Genomic DNA, 17,399 nt, shown 5'->3' with positions numbered 1-17,399 from the left:
TTGCAGGAAGATATCAATGGACTGGTCAGGTGGGCAGAAAAGTGGCAAATGGAATTCAATCTGGAGAAGTGTGAGGTAATGTATTTAGGAAGGGCAAACAGGGCAAGGGAGTACACAACAAATGGGAGGATACTGAAAGATGTAGAGGAAGTGAGGGACCTTGGAGTGCATGTCCACAGATTTCTGACGGTAGCAGGACATGTAGATAAGGTGGTTAAGAAGGCATACGTAATACTTTCCTATATTAGCCGAGGCATAGAATATAAGATCAGGGAGGTTATACTGGAACTGTATAAAACACTGGTTAGGCCACAGCTTGAGAACTGTTTACAGTTCTGGTCACCACATTACAGGAAGGATGTAATTGCACTAGAGAGGGTACAGAGGAGATTTACGAGGATGTTGCCAGGACTGGAGAATTTTAGCTATGAGGAAAGATTGGATAGGCTGGGATTGTTTTCTTTGGAATAGAGAAGGCTGAGGGGTGATTTAATTGAGGTGTACAAAATTATATGGGGCCTAGAAAGAGTGGATAGGAAGGATCTATTTCCCTTAGTAGTGAGGTCAATAACCAGGGGGTATAGATTTAAAGTGATTGGTCGAAGGATTAGAGGGGAGCTGAGGAAAGATATTTTCATTGAGAGGGTGGTGGGGGTCTGGAACTCACTGCCTGAGAGGGTGGTAGAGGCAGAAACCCTCAACTCATTTAAAAAGTACCTGGATGTGCACCTGAAGTGCCGTAACCTACAAGGCTACGGACCAAGTGCTGGGAAGTGGGATCAGGCTGCGTGGCTCATTTTCGGCCGGCGCAGACATGATGGGCCGAATAGCCTCCTGCTGTGCCGTAAATTTTCTATGATTCTAAAGCCCATGGGAATAAAGGGACAGTGGCAGCGTGGACACAAAATTGGCTACGGAAAAGAAAGCAGAGAATAGTGGTGAACGGCTGTTCTTCAGACTGGAGGGAAGTTTCCATTCCATTGAGGAATAAAAACTCCACGGGAAAAGTGATCCACCCGTGGCTAACTAAAAATGTTAAGGAGAGTATTAGATTAAAAGAAGAGGCTTATAATGTTGTCAAGAGAGTAGCAAGCCTGAGGATTGGGAGATTTTTAGAAACCAGCAAAGGACGACCAAAAAATTGATAAAGAGGGAGAAAATAGAATATGAAAGTAAACTAGCAAGAAATATAAAAACAGATTGTTAGAGCTTCTACAAGTATATAAAAAGGAAGAGAGTAGTGAAAGTAAATGTGGGTCATTTAGGGGCTGAGACAGGAGAAATTATAATGGGGAATAAGGAAATGGCAGAGACGTTAAACAATATTTGGTGTCTATCTTCACAGTAAAAGACACAAAGAAATATCAGAAATAACGGGGAACAAAGGGTCTAATGAGAGTGAGGAACTTAAAGTAATTAATATTAGTAAAGAAAAAGTACTGGAGAAATTAATGGGACTAAAAGCCAACAAATCCCCTGGATCTGATGGCCTAGACCCCTCACCGATGTTTGACTCCCCGATGTCTGACAACCCCTCCCTGATGTCCGAGGCCTCCTCCCCGATGTCCGAGACCCCCCAAAGTCTGACCCCCCCCTCCCTGATGTCCGAGACCCCTCCAATGTCCAAGACCCCTCTGATGTCCGAGACCCCTCCGATGTCCTTGGCCCCTCCGATGTTTGACCCCCCCCCCCATGTCCGAGACACTCCTGATGTCTGACCCCAACCTCTAACTGCACAAATATAATTCTAAACATTTGCCTACCTTCCAGCCCTCCAGCATCTGCTTGTAGTGATCTTCCTCCTGGCATCTGCTCCCTGGCTGCTTTCCTGCCTATCAATCAGAGAGGGCAGAGGAGATTTACTAGAATGATACCAGGGATGAGGGCCTTAAGTTATATGGAGAGACTAGAGAAGCTGGGATTGTTTTCCTTCGAGCAGAGAAAGTTAAGGGGAGATTTAATAGAGGTGTTCAAAAATATGAAGGGTTTTGATAGCGTGAATAAGGAGAAACTGTTCCCATTGGCAGGAGGGTCGGTAACCAGAGCACATAGAGGGGGCAGTTCTGGACTTAGTTTTAGGGAATGAAGCTGAGCAGGTGGAAGGAGTATAAGTGGGAGAGCATTTTGGTGGTAGTGATCATAATTCAGTTAGATTTAGCATAGTTATGGAAAGGGAGAAAGATAGAACAGGAGTAAAAGTTCTCAATTGGGAAAAGGCCAATTTTACTAAGCTGAGAAGTGATTTAGCAAAAGTGGACTGGAAACAGCAACTTGAAGGTAAATCAGTGTCAGAGCAGTGGGAGGCATTCAAGGGGGAAATAGTGAGGGTTCGGAACAAACATATTCCTACAAAGAAAAAGAGTGGGAATGCCAAATCAAGAGCTCCCTGGATGACAAGGAGCATACCGGGTAGGATACAGCAAAAAAGGGAAGCTTATTTCAGATATCGAGAGTTCAATACTGCAGAAAGTCTGGAGTATAGAAAGTGCAGGGGTGAAATTTAAAAGGAAATTAGGAGGGCATGAAAAAATATTGGCAAGTAAAACCCAAAGATGTTTTATAAATACATAAAGAACAAGAGAATAACTAAGGAAAGAGTAGGGCCAATTGGAAACTAAAAAGATAACCTGTGTGTGGAGGTGGAAGAGGTGGGTACAGTTCTTAATGAATACTTTGCGTTTATCTTCACAAAAGAGGGGGACGACGCAGAGATTGTAGTTAAGGAGGAGGAGGAGTGTGAAATATTGAATGGGATAAACATAGTGAGAGAGGAAGTATTAAAGGGTTTTGCATCTTTGCAAGTAGATAAATCACCAGGGCCGGATGAAATGTATCCCAGGCTGTTACAAGAAGCAAGAGAGGAAATAGCAGAGGCTCTGACCATCATTTTCCAATCCTCCCTGGCTATAGGTGTGGTGCTGGAGGTTTGGAGAACTGCTAACGTTGTGTCGATGTTTAAAAAGGAAGAAAGGGATAGACTGAGTAATTACAGGCCAATCAGTCTAACCTCAGTGGGCAAGTTATTGGAATCAATTCTGAGGGATGGGATAAATCATCATTTAGAAAGGCATGGGTTAATCAAGGACAGTCAGCATGGATTTGTCAAGGGAAAGTCGTGTCTGACTAACTTGATTGAATTTTTTGAGGAGGGTAGATGAGGGTAACGCGTTTGATGTGGTATACATGGATTTTAGCAAGGCTTTTGACAAGGTCCCACATGGCAGACAAAAATGTAAAAGCCCATGGGATCCAAGGGAAAGTGACAATTTGGATACAAAATTGGTTCAGTGGCAGGAAGCAAAGGGTAATAGTCGACGAGTGTTTTAGTGACTGGAAGGCTGTTTCCAGTGGGGTTCCACAGGGCTCAGTACTAGATCCCTTGCTTTTTGTGGTGTATATTAATGATTTGCACTTAAATGTAGGGGGCATGATCAAGAAGTTTGCAGATGATACAAAAATTGACCATGTGGTTGTTAGTGAGGAGGAAAGCAGTAGATTGCAGGAAGATATCAGGTAGGCAGAAAAGTGGCAAATAGAATTCAATCCGGAGAAATGTGAGGTGATGCATTTGGGGAGGGCAAACAAGTCAAGGGAATACACAATAAATGGGAGAATACTGAGAGGTGTAGAGGAACAGAGGGACCTTGGAGTGCATGTCCACAGATCCCTGAAGGTAGCAGGACAGGTAGATAAGGTGGTTAAGAAGGCATACGGGACATTTTCCTTTATTAGCCAAGGCATGGAATATAAGAGCAGGGAGGTTATGCTAGAACTGTATAAAACACTGGTTAGGCCACAGCTTGAGTATTGCGTACAGTTCTGGTCACCACATTACAGGAAAGATGTGATTGCATTAGATAGGGTACAGAGGAGATTTACGAGGATGTTGCCAGGGCTGGAGAATTTTAGATTGGATAGACTGGGGTTGTTTTCTTTGGAACAAAGGAGGCTGAGGGGAGATTTAATTGAGGTGTATAAAATTATGAGGGGCCTAGATAGAGTGGATAGGGAAGACCTATTTCCCTTAGCAGAGGGGTCAATAACCAGGGGGAATAGATTTAAAGTAATTGGTAGAAGGATTAGAGGGGAGCTGAGGAGAATTTTTTTCACCCAGAGGGTGGTGGGGGTCTGAAACTCACTGCCTAAAAGGGTGGTAGAGGCAGAAACCCTCAACTCATTTAAAAAGTACTTGGATGCACACTTGAAGTACTGTAACCTACAGGGCTACGGACCAAGTGCTGGAAAGTGGGATTAAGCAGGATAACTCTTTTTCGACCGGCACGGATACGATGGGGCGAATGGCCTCCTTCTGTGCCGTAACTTTCTACCTTTCGATGATTTAAGATAATTAACAAAAGAACCAGAGGGGACATGATGAGAATTTTTTTACAGATCGAGTTATTAGGATCTGGAATTCGGCCCATTGTGCCTGTGCTGGTTCTTTGAAAGAGCTATCCAATTAGTCCCCTGATCTTTCCCCATAGCCCTGCAAATTTATCCTTTTCAACTATAACCAATTCTCATTTGAAAGTTACTATTGAATCTCCTTCCACTACCCGTTCAGGCAGTGCATTCCAGGTCATAACATCTCACTGCATTAAAAAAATTCTCCTCATCTCCCCCCTGGTTCTTTTGCCAATTATTTTAAATCTGGTTACTGACCCTGCTCAGCGATTTAACTTAATGCAGCAATCTTTAACGAATGGGGAAAAAATGCATTGGTTTGAGTTGTCATCGTCCAAGCACAGCTGCAATGGGATCTTCTCCTGGAATCCTCACTAAACTCTCCTTCCAATTTCTCACAGGTTTGAATATTTCAACAATAAATATCTCAACAAGATTTTTATCAGAGAGCAACATTTGTCAAAATCCAGCATTGTTGTTTTATACCAGAAGCTGGAGAAGAAACACGCCATTGAGCTGGCTGAGGCAGGTCAACTGGCTGGTGCACCATCCCTCGCTTCTCTCCAGTAAGTTTATTTAATGTTGCGAACTGAACGTTGTTTCATTCATCTTTTTATTTTCCATCGTGGAGCTCTGAGCTCCACTGGCTGCTATCCCTCCACACTGTATATGTATCATGTTGGCTACCTCACTGCTGCCAGTATGGAAGGGTCTATAATGAGAATTTACCATTACCTTATACTTATATGTGTTTCTTTTTAGGAATTCCTTACCGCTAGTCTAGGGTCTGGAACACAGTTGTGATGTTTAGCTCCTAATATGGAGGGGTGTCTAACCTTGCCTGTACCTTAAAGACCCTTGCTCAAATTCTCCCTTCGGCAAAGTGCTTTAACTGAGAAACTTCTGGGGCCAGTTACAGGGTAATCATAGCTGAGTATAAAATCCCTGGTTCCTGCACTTGGGGTGAGGACTGGTTATCGAGGTCAGGAATGACAATGACCAGCTCCAACAAGAGAAAGTCTAACCACCTCCCCATGACATTCAATGGCATTACCATCGCCAAATCCCCCACCATCAACATCCTGGGGGTCACCAATGACCAGAAACTTAACTGTACCAAACACATAAATACTGTGGCTACAAGAGCAGGTCAGAGGCTGGGTATTCTGTGGTGAGTGACTCACCTCCTGACTCCCCAAAGCCTTTCCACCATCGACAAGTCACAAGTCAGGAGTGTGATGGAATACTCTCCACTTGCCTGGATGAGTGCAGCTCCAACAACACTCAAGAAGCTTGACACCATCCAGGACAAAGCAGCCCACTTGATTGGCACCCCATCCACCACCCTAAACATTCACTCCCTTCACCACCGGCACACTGTGGCTGCAGTGTGTACCATCCACAGGATGCACTGCAGCAACTCGCCAAGGCTTCTTTGACAGCACCTCCCAAACCCGCGACCTCTACCACCTAGAAGGACAAGGGCAGCAGGCACATGGGAACAACACCACCTGCACGTTCCCCTCCAAGTCACACACCATCCCGACTTGGAAATATATCGATGTTCTTTCATCGTCACTGGGTCAAAATCCTGGAACTTCCTTCCTAACAGCACTGTGGGAGAACCTTCACCACACGGACTGCAGCGGTTCAAGAAGGTGGCTCACCACCACCTTCTCAAGGGCAATTAGGGATGGGCAATAAATGCTGGCCTCGCCAGCGACGCCCACATCCCATGAACGAATAAAAAAAAGGAAAAACAGCAGGAAATGAGTGGCTTTCTTTTGCATTTTTAAGAAAGAAGAACGAACTTGCATTTATATAACACCCTTCATGATCTCAGGACGTTCCAAAGTGCTTCTTAGCCAGTGAAGTATTTTTGAAGTGTAGTCACTGTTGTGATGTAGGAAACGTGGCAGCCAAATTGCGCACAGCAAGCTTCCACAAACAGCAGTGAGATAAATGACCAGTTAATCAGCTTTAGTGATGTTGATTGAGGCATAAATATTGGCCAGGACACAGGGGAGGACTCCCCTGCACTTCTTCGAATAGTGTCTTGGGATCTTTTATGTCCGCATGAGAGGTAGATGGGGCCTTGGTTTAACATCTCATCCAAAGGACTCCCTCAGTATTGTATCGAAGTGTCAGTCTTACCGTTTTGGTGGGAACAATGTTGGTCAAGGCACCAGAGAACCTCCTTGCTCCATCTTCAAATAGTGCCATGGGATCTTTCACATCTGAACCAGTGGAACAGGCAGATGGGACCTAGTTTTAACATCTCACCTAAAGGACAAACACCTTTGACAGTGCAGCATTCCCAAAGTACTGCACTGAAGTGTCAGCCTAGATTACATGCTCAAATCCTAGAATGGGGTTTGAACCCATGACCTTCTGACTCAAAGGCAAGAGTGCTACTCCTGAGCTAAAAAATAAAGTATACTCTTGATACTTGGAAGTGTGACAGATACATGCTAGACGCCAAACATCTGACATTATATTTCACATACCTCCCATGACACTGCAGGAACAGATGAGGTGAGGGAGCATCGGGAACCGATGAGGTGAGGGAGCATCGGGAACCGATGAGGTGAGGGAGCATCGGGAACCGATGAGGTGAGGGAGCATCGGGAACCGATGAGGTGAGGGAGCATCGGGAACCGATGAGGTGAGGGAGCATCGGGAACCGATGAGGTGAGGGAGCATCGGGAACCGATGAGGTGAGGGAGCATCGGGAACCGATGAGGTGAGGGAGCATCGGGAACCGATGAGGTGAGGGAGCATCGGGAACCGATGAGGTGAGGGAGCATCGGGAACCGATGAGGTGAGGGAGCATCGGGAACCGATGAGGTGAGGGAACATCAGGGGGAGAGAAAACTTCAGAGAGGTCAAAAACAGCCAAGAGCTGGTGGGAAAGCAGGGAGAGTCAGACTGCACTGCTGGCGTGACAAGGAGTTATTACAGGCCCCGATTCTCATTAGTACAGCAATTTCTATTAGAGCACTATATAGTGGAGTTATGGAGCGATGTAACAGGTAAATGTAACAGATAAATGTAACAGGCAAGTGTGGACATTTTAACATTGCAGATCCCATTAGAAATGCTTACATAAGAGTTTTCAATAGAGTACAAACTTTAAGAATTTTAATGGGCCATAATTTGCTGTAGCAGGGCATCTAACAACGTCTGCCCTTAGTTAGACTTGCCCTTGCACATTTAGTTTTAAATTTTTTTTGTGTGGCAACTTGCTGAAAGTATGAGCTGATAACGTTGCAGTGAGGGAAACAGGGCATCTGGGACCTGAGTGAACAGGGCAAGCAACTGGTTATCTCCTTAACCAGATTGAAGGATTGTGAAATGAACACTACAAGGACTGAGCAGGAAGTGTAAATTAGAGTGGGTGAATTCAATGTCAAATCAGTATAGAAAGAGAAATAAAGAGAGGGAAAGAAAGATTGGATTAAGAAAAAAGAGACAGAAAGCAAAAGTAAAAAAAAATGTTTTAAATTTTAAATTTTACATTTTTAAAATCTCCAACAATTAAAACCTGAAGGAGTGAGACCCCACACTTGTAATAGTTCATTTTCAGTGTCGGAGAGGTTGACTGGCAGTAATTAACACTTGGTACGTCGCTAAAAGGACACTTAGACTGAAATGACAAGACTTAACTTCCTGTGGCGAGTTTAGTTCGTATCTACAGCACAAATCCAGGAACTTCACGCCGCTCAATGCATTTCAATGGGGAGGCAGACAGTGAGATGCCATTTTCGCTAAGCTAACGGTGGAGTGGTACAACTCAGACAGCAACATTTGGATATCTGCATTTAACCGCGTATCTGCCCCTCACCTGAAGTTGCTGTACCATTTGTGTATAAATAATGGCGAGTGCCATTAGCCCCACCGTTATTTTGACTGCAAATTCTGGCCCATCATATTACTTTTAAAAACTCCATTTTATTTAAAACATTCAGGATGCTTTCATTGGAACTGTAAACATCAATATATATTCTTGGCTATTTTGTATCTGCCCTCTTCTCCCTCTCTGTTTTAATTCTACAAATGTAGTGCTGTCGCTATAGAAAACATAAACATATACAAGTCGGTCTTACTGCTGGCTAAACATATAGTAAGAGGAGAAAGCATCCTGTTAGTCTAACTGGTCCATCACTGTGCTTAAAGGCTTAAAGATTTTGCACGACTTTAGTATTCTCTACAATTCCTCTCTACAATCAAGAAATCTGCATGTGGCATTGGTCAGAACTATACCGAGTTCGACCTGTAAATCTATTTTTGTGGGTGCAAGGTAAAGCTGCAGTGTAAGGATCACAGTGCAGGAAATACAATGAGAGTTAGATATAAGAAAGAAAAACAGACAGACAGACTTGGATTTCTACAGCTCCTTTCACGACCTCTAAAAAGCCAGCTTGGTCAACAAGCAACTGTTTTATTGATGTGGAGTGAAGTTTTATATATATAGTGAAATTATAACTTGGAATGAAAACTCTGCATTTACATTAAAAGTAGAGGATCACTGGGGTATAAATGAGTCTCAGGCGGAGTCCAAAATCGATTGCCGATTCACTATTGCCCAATTTGGACTACTGTCCAAGATGAATTTATATCCCAATGTGCTTCGATGATTCACTACGAAGCAGTTATTGAATAAAGCTCCCTTGTAATTGAGATCCAAAATTCATTCTTAAGCAGCTGTCGAGATATTTAGAGTAATGTTAAAGTTCTGTCTCCCTGAGCTGTATTGTAGCCAGCTCAGATTTTTCATATGTGGAATCAAGCATTTAAAAACACTGAGTTGACAAAAAAACTGTACGGTTGGAAATACGCAGCAGATCGATTAGCGTCGGAGAGAATAAGGGAGCCGGTGGGGCCCATTCACACTGTAACTATAAGCATTGCTGTGAAGTGGTTTCATATTATATTAACTCTACAGGTATAATGTGAATGCAGCTTAATTTACAGTCAGGGCCCAACTTGATACCAGTGCAAAGCAGAGTGAGACTCCCCAGAAGAGTCCACTTCACTCTAAAGTCAAGTCGAACCTTGTCTTCAGATTTATGCAAGGTCAGCGTTGTTGTGAACTGGGAGCCATTTCACACTGATGTTAAAGTTGTAGTGTAATCTATCATTAGAATGACTAACGGGTACTGATGAACAGTCACTCCTAATGCTGACTGATCTGCTGTCTATTTCCAGCAAATGTTTTTTTATTAAGAAATGTGGTTTTTGCATTTTGCAGAGAGTCTAATGTAGGACTGGAACACACTGAAACCTGTAGCTCTGTACTAAGCACAGCTGTAGCCACGTTATAGTCGCACACACAATGCTATTGCTCCCCTCTCTGGAAAAAAAGAACCACGAGGAACGGACTGTTGTTTGATGCCATCACCATCCCTGGGTATGTCCTGTCCCAACGGCAGGACAGACCCACCAGAGGTGGCGGTACAGTGATATACAGTCAGGAGGGAGTGGCCCTGGGAGTCCTCAACATTGACTCCGGACCCCATGAAATCTCATGGCATCAGGTCAAACATGGGCAAGGAAACCTCCTGCTGATTACCAACTACCGTCCTCCCTCAGCTGATGAATCAGTCCTCCTCCATGTTGAACACCACTTGGAGGAAGCACTGAGGGTAGCAAGGGCACAGAATGTACTCTGGGCGGGGGACTTCAATGTCCATCACCAAGAGTGGCTCGGTAGCACCACTACTGACCGAGCTGGCCGAGTACTGAAGGACATAGCTAACAGACTAGGCCTGCAGCAGGTGGTGAGCGAACCGACACGAGGGAAAAACCTACTTGACCTCGTCCTCACCAATCTACCTGTCGCAGATGCATCTGTCCATGACAGTATTGGTAGGAGTGACCACCACACAGTCCTCATAGAGATGAAGTCCTGTCCTCACACTGAGGACACCATCCAACGTGTTGTGTGGCACTACCACCGTGCTAAATGGGATAGATTCAGAACAGATCTAGCAGCTCAAAACTGGGCATCCATGAGGCATTGTGGGCCATCAGCAGCAGCAGAATTGTATTCCAGCACAATCTGTAACCTCATGGCCCGCCATATTCCTCACTCTACCATTACCAACAAGCCAGGGGATCAACCATGGTTCAATGACGAGTGTAGAACAGCATGCCAGGAGCAGCACCAGGCATACCTAAAAATGAGGTGCCAACCTGGTGAAGCTACAACTCAGAACTACGTGCATGCTAAACAGCGGTAGCAACATGCTATAGACAGAGCTAAGCGATTCCACAACCAACGGATCAGATCAAAGCTCTGCAGTCCTGCCATATCCAGTCATGAATGGTGGTGGACAATTAAACAACTAATGGGAGGAGGAGGCTCTGTAAACATCCCCATCCTAAATGATGGTGGAGTTCAGCACGTGAGTGCAAAAGACAAGGCTGAAGCGTTTGCAACCTTCTTCAGCCAGAAGTGCTGAGTGGATGAACCATCTCGGCCTCCTCCCGATATCCCCACCATCACAGAAACCAGTCTTCAGCCAATTCGATTCACTCCACGAGATATCAAGAAACGGCTGAGTGCACTGGATACAGCAAAGGCTATGGGCCCCGACAACATCCCAGCTGTAGTGCTGAAGACTTGTGCTCCAGAACTAGCTGCGCCTCTAGCCAAGCTGTTCCAGTACAGCTACAACACTAGCATCTATCTGAGAATGTGGAAAATTGCCCAGGTATATCCTGTCCACAAAAAGCAGGACAAATCCAATCCGGCCAATTACCGCCCCATCAGTCTACTCTCAATCATCAGCAAAGTGATGGAAGGTGTTGTCGACAGTGCTATCAAAAGGCACTTACTCACCAATAACCTACTCACTGATGCTCAGTTTGGGTTCCGCCAGGACCACTCAGCTCCAGACCTCATTACAGGCTTGGTCCAAACATGGACAAGAGCTGAATTCCAGAGGTGAGGTGAGAGTGACTGTCCTTGACATCAAGGCAGCATTTGACCGAGTGTGGCACCAAGGAGTCCTAGTAAAATTGAAGTCAGTGGGAATCAATATGAATCCAGTGGCTGGAGTCATACCTAGCACAAAGGAAGATGGTAGTGGTTGTTGGGACCAATCATCTCAGCCCCAGGACATTGCTGCAGGAGTTCCTCAGGGCAGTGTCCGAGGCCCAGCCATCTTCAGCTGCTTCATCAATGACCTTCCCTCCATCATAAGGTCAGTAATGGGGATGTTTGCTGATGACTGCACAGTGTTCAGTTCCATTCGCAATCCCTCAGATAATGAAGCAGTCCGAGCCTGCATGCAGCAAGACCTGGACAACATCCAGGCTTGGGCTGGTAAGTGGCAAGTAACATTCGCGCCAGACAAGTGCCAGGCAATGACCATCTCTGACAAGAGAGAGTTTAACCACCTCCCCTTGACATTCAACGGCATTACCATCACCGAATCCCCCACCATCAACATCCTAGGGGTCACCATTGACCAGAAACTTAACTGGACCAGCCAGATAAATACTGTGGCTATAAGAGCAGGTCAGAGGCTGGGTATTCTGTGGCGAGTGACTCACCTCATGACTCCCCAAAGCCTTTCCACCATCTGCAAGGCACAAGTCAGGAGTGTGATGGAATACTCTCCACTTGCCTGGATGAGTGCAGCTCCAACAACACTCAAGAAGCTCGACACCATCCAAGACTAAGCAGCCCACTTGATTGGTACCCCATCCACCACCCTAAATATTCACTCCCTTCACCACCAGCGCACTGTGGCTGCAGTGTGTACCATCCACAGGATGCACTGCAGCAACTTGCCAAGGCTTCTTCGACAGCACCTCCCAAACCCGCGACCTCTACCACCTAGAAGGACAAGGGCAGCAGGCACATGGGAACAACACCACCTGCACGTTCCCCTCCAAGTCACACACCATCCCGACTTGGAAATATATCGCCGTTCCTTCATCGTCGCTGGGTCAAAATCCTGGAACTCCCTTCCTAACAGCACTGTGGGAGAACCTTCACCACACGGACTGCAGCGGTTCAAGAAGGCGGCTCACCACCACCTTCTCAAGGGCAATTATGGATGGGCAATAAATGCCGGCCTCACCAGCGACGCCCACATCTCATGAACGAATAAATAAAAAAGAATCTGCATTGATCACCAATCATCCTTTGTTTCACAGAAGCAAACAAAGAACTATTTTAACCCTGCCTGCTAAGCGGGGACAGGGTGGGCAGACAGTTAAAGTGGAGGGCGGACTCTCAGCGCTACGTTCCTGATCCCCTTGCGCATGCCGCCATTTTAACTGCCGGGTTTCCGGCAACACCAGGGTCACCCGCCGTAGACCGGTGGGTGCCTCATATTATTTAAATGCCGGGTCTGATGTAGTTCAGACCCCGATGCGATTTTAACTGCCGACGGGGACAGAGGTGCTCAGTGCCCAGCAGCAGGCAGGATAGTGACAAGACGGTGAGTACAAATGTTTGATATTCTGAAGGTTTTCTTGAGGGCCAGGTGAGACAGGAGTGCTCCTTCAGTCCCCACAATGAAACCTTGGGCCTTCCCTGCCCAGGGATTCCCTCCGCCCTGCCCTGACCATGATTGCCTCAGGATTTCCCCCCGCACACTTACTTTATGCCAGAGACCGTTCCCTCGGGACCCCGGCGGTGTCCTCCTACTGTCCGCAATCCCACTCCCGCTCGTCGACCGCCTCATCGTTCCCAACCGGTTCGAGCAGGACTCTCCCTTTCAGCATTTAAATGAGGCCTGGGAGTTGAAATCTCCTGGGCCTCTCGTGGCTGAGAGAGGGGGTAGGGGGGAGAGGGGCGGCCGGTTTGCCGCCTGCTTCGGCCCCCGCACGCCACAGTTGAAATCAGTGCTACCGTGACTTGTCCAGAAGGCCATGGATGAAGAGGGCAGTCAAGGCCACATCAGTAGGGTTGCCAACCCTCCAGGATTGTCCTGCAGTCTCCAGGAATTAAATATTAATCCCCTGGGTACTGCTGCGAGCAACAGAGGAGAAAAATCATCAGGACATTTAAAAAATTGTGTGTTTTATTTCATTTTCTGTGAATATTTTTGTTTATTAGTTATAAAATTATTAGAAATGGGAAAAAAAGGCAATCTGACTGGGTGGGGCAGTTGGAGGCGGGAGGTCATGTGATGAAACCTCCAGGTAATGTCCAACCCTGCACATCAGGCCATTCGGAAACAAAGGACCGACTATCCTGTTTTCCCACACGCCAATCAGAGCATCCAGATGTTTCTCAAACCTTACCAAATAAAGCAGCCAGTGTAAGTGTGCACAATAATTCAGCACATTATGTGACAGGACCCGAACATGGTGCAGCAAATTGCAGGACAGAAACTGTAGCTGGAAACTGCCAGTGATGTTATCATATGAATGCACATTCCAAACTGCTCTCTCCACTATATCAACAGTGGCATTATTCCATTTAAAATAAACAGGTTAATGCTTCGCTTTAAGATAGCAGACAGTGCAGTTTGGTAAGAGTGCATTAAGTGCTCGTAATGATAACGTCACCAACAATAATTTCTACCGTTGTGTCAGAGCAAGCAATTAAGTTCATTAGTAATATATTCCTGGAGACAGCCTGTTGCAGAGTTTCCATCAGTTACAGTACATGGAATTCCCCCTACCTTTATATTTATGATACAGGAACAGGATAGGCCATTGAGTCCCTCGAGCCTGTTCCGCCATTCATTTAGATCATGGCTGCTCTGTATCTTATCTTCATTTACCTGCCTTAGTTCCTTAACCCTTAATACCCTTACCTTACAAAAATCTATCAATCTAAGTTTTGACATTTTTAATTGACCCCCAGCCTCAAACTGCTTTTGGAGGGAGAGAGTTCCAGATTTCCACTCCCCTTTGTGTGAAGAAGTGCTTCCTGACATCACCCCTGAACGGCCTAGCTCTAATTTTTAAGGTTATGCCCCCTTGTTGTGGACTCCCCCAACAGCGCAAATAGATTCCCTCTATCTACCCTATCACATCCTTTAATCATCTTAAACACCTCAATTCGATCACCCCTTAATCTTCTATACTCAGGATAATAAAAGTCAAATTTGTGCAACCTGTCCTCACAGTTGAACCCTTTTAGCCCCAGTATCATCCTGGTGAATCTGCACTGCGCCCCCTCCAAGGCCAATATATCCTTCCTGAGGAGCGGTGCCCAGAATTGAACGCAGTGCTCCAGATACGGTCTAACCAGAGTTTTATACAACTGTCGCAAAACTTCCAGCCTCCTGAGATAAAGCCCCTTGAGTTAGTATGTCAGGGTAGATACAACGCTCCCCTGTTCCCAGCGGAGAGCTGCATTTGAAGGGATAGGGCTACAATGCTGTAGTGTCGATTCTTTGATCCGGGCTGCTTTCAAGCATACCTCCATGCCCTGTCTACTGCTTATCTCTTTATAAGAGAGGTGATTACTTATTCTGTTATTTGGCCCCACTAGTTCATGCACAATGAGATTATGCGATCATATCATGGCTCCTCCCTATTGCATAACAACAAAAACATGCATTTAAATAGCACCCTTAACATAGTAAAACACCCCAAGGCGCTTCATAGGAGTGTAACCAGACAAAAATTGAATCCGAGCCAAAGAAGGAGACATTAGGACAGGTGACAAGATAGGTTTTATGGAGCATCTTGAAGGAGGAGGCAGAGTTGGAGAGGTGGAAGGGTTTATGGAGGGAATTCTAGAGCTTAAGGCCGAGACGGCTGTAGGCATGGCCACCAATGGTGGGGTGAAGGAAGTGAAAGATGCACAAGGGGCCAGAATTGGAGGAATGCAGAGCTCTCGGAGGGTTTTAGAGCTGGATGAGGTTACAGAAATAGGGAGGTGCGACGCCATGGAGGGATTTGTACACGAGGATTAGAATTTTAAATTGGTGGACCGGGAACCAATGTAGGTCAGCGAGCACACAACTTCCATGGACATCCACCGATTAATGATTTTCACAGATGAATGGGCAGGTTTTTGGAATTCAATCTCCGATACACAAGCCGTTGTAGTAAGTGGAACTTGACCGATTCAATTATTAGAAATCAGTGACTGATTACAGGCTCTACTTTTAAGGCTTTCACATCTTGACATCTCTGCTGCAGTGACAATACAAGTAACTCGAGCTGTAGTATGTGCGCACAGTGCCACTCCCAGATTATACAGCAGCAGATGTCTGAGTTTGTCAGCTTTAGCTGGTGTAAATTGTATTTGGACGTGATATGGTGGCCATGTTGATTAGTGATATACATAAACAAGTAGTTGGACAAGGTTATTGTAATTAGTGTTACCACATTTAGCCCAATCCAAAGCCAAACCAGGAACAAGACAGGGACAGGAAAAGGGCTGGGAATCTAGTTAAGAGTTCTGACAGTTGCTTTGCTGATGATGAAAATTCATTGAAAACCATGATAATTTTGCTGATCTCAGCCGGTCAGCAATTTTTAAAAAATTAATTCTCGGGATGTGGGCGCGCTGGCAAGGCCGGCATTTAATGCCCGTCCCTAGTTGCCCTTGAGCAGGTAATCGTGGGCTGCCTTCTTGAACCGCTGCAGTCTGTGCGGTGAAGGTTATCCCACAATACTGTTGGGTAGGGAATTCCAGGAATTTGACCCAGTGACAATGAAAGAACAGCTGATATATGCCCAAGTAGGGATGGTGTGCGACTTGGAGGGGAACATGCAGGCGGTGGTGGTGTTCCCATGTGCCTGCTGCCCATGACCTTCTAGGTGGTGGAGATCGCAATGGGACATTGTAATTGACCTCATTGCCCCTGGAGGAGGGAGAGAAAAATCAGCCCCTCGATTACTATCCAGCGACTGCTTTTAGTAAGTACACATGTGGAAGGCAGCTGTAGTTCCCCCGCAGCCAAATAGCCCGCTGAAACCCACCATCTAGGTTTCCACATGAAAAATGGCCACTAGGGCATGGAACTACAGAGTGCTCTGGTCATCGGAATTTACTAACGTCCGATAGTTAATGGGGGTGAAACTCACCTTGGACGGTATTACAAAACAGACAATATCAAATTAACTTCAATGGAAAACAAAAGCAGGCGGAGTGACAAACGGGCTGATGATTCGACATTGTGTTTCCATGTCAGCACACACAGAAACAAGTGGGCATAAAAATGGGTTTCTTCTCCTACAAACCAGACTGTTGGGGGGTAATTTTGGGCGCATTAAAGTACAGGACCCCCACTGGGAATATAAAGTCAGAAAACTTTGTGGTCGCGACTCAAAAAACAACTATTTCTAATTTGCCACCCGCTCCCAACCCACCCGTTCTTGGGGGTTTGGTGTCTGGTTTAAATTTTAGAAATGTTCAGCCAGCTCATTTAAAAACAAGACCGTCTGATCCAAGACCAGACAGGTGTCATCCCCTAATTGTGACAGTGAATTCTTCCAGCCCCGGGTTCACTAGAAATGGTGACTTAAAATAATGAAATACAAGAATGCAAAATCCTTGGTAATGCAGGGATTGAACAACTTTCACTGTCATGAAAGAACTACTAGGAAACTAACTGGCAAGATCTGGTGCATTGTAGGCTTCTACATGCTGCGATAATTAATCATGTTTTTAATCTTCCTGAAACAGCGACGAACAAACCGCCGAAGTTTCTAAAAGTCCAATTCCTCCAGAACAGCTCGATAACATGCGGGAGCTCTTGATAAGAAACCTTTATCGAATAAGGCAAACGGTATGAAACTTTATTCATTCTGTAACATAATGCTTATTTCTAAAGTGCAGAGGAATCCAGGTCTCAGACCTGTGAGACTCCAACTTTCACTGGTTTGGTTTGTAGTTCTGGTCCCATTGAAATACAAGATGATGCCAGAGTGACAATAGAAAACGTTCAACGTGTTCCTGTACTTTATGGGTTTTCTCATTTTCTATGCCATATGTGTTCTGCATTGAATATATTCCACAACATGGTTTCTATATTGAACATAAGAAATGAGAGCAGGAGTAGGCCATA

The 17,399-nt window shown here is 45.5% G+C and overlaps 1 protein-coding gene across 1 annotated transcript in view; it reads left to right on the top strand.

Annotated features, from left to right (window-relative positions):
- Window positions 1-17,399, top strand: part of LOC137332685 (sodium/hydrogen exchanger 2-like) — a 148,554-nt gene that overhangs the window by 95,668 nt on the left and 35,487 nt on the right. Inside the window, exons 8-9 of the mRNA XM_067996632.1 lie at window positions 4,806-4,970; window positions 17,018-17,120. Coding sequence (XP_067852733.1) covers window positions 4,806-4,970; window positions 17,018-17,120 — 268 coding nt within the window. The remainder of the gene's footprint in view (window positions 1-4,805; window positions 4,971-17,017; window positions 17,121-17,399) is intronic.

Source organism: Heptranchias perlo, chromosome 15 (assembly GCF_035084215.1).
Source record: "Heptranchias perlo isolate sHepPer1 chromosome 15, sHepPer1.hap1, whole genome shotgun sequence".
Lineage (NCBI taxonomy): Eukaryota > Metazoa > Chordata > Chondrichthyes > Hexanchiformes > Hexanchidae > Heptranchias > Heptranchias perlo.
The sequence above is the reverse complement of the archived record's forward strand: the minus strand, read 5'-3'. Positions and strand labels throughout refer to the sequence as shown.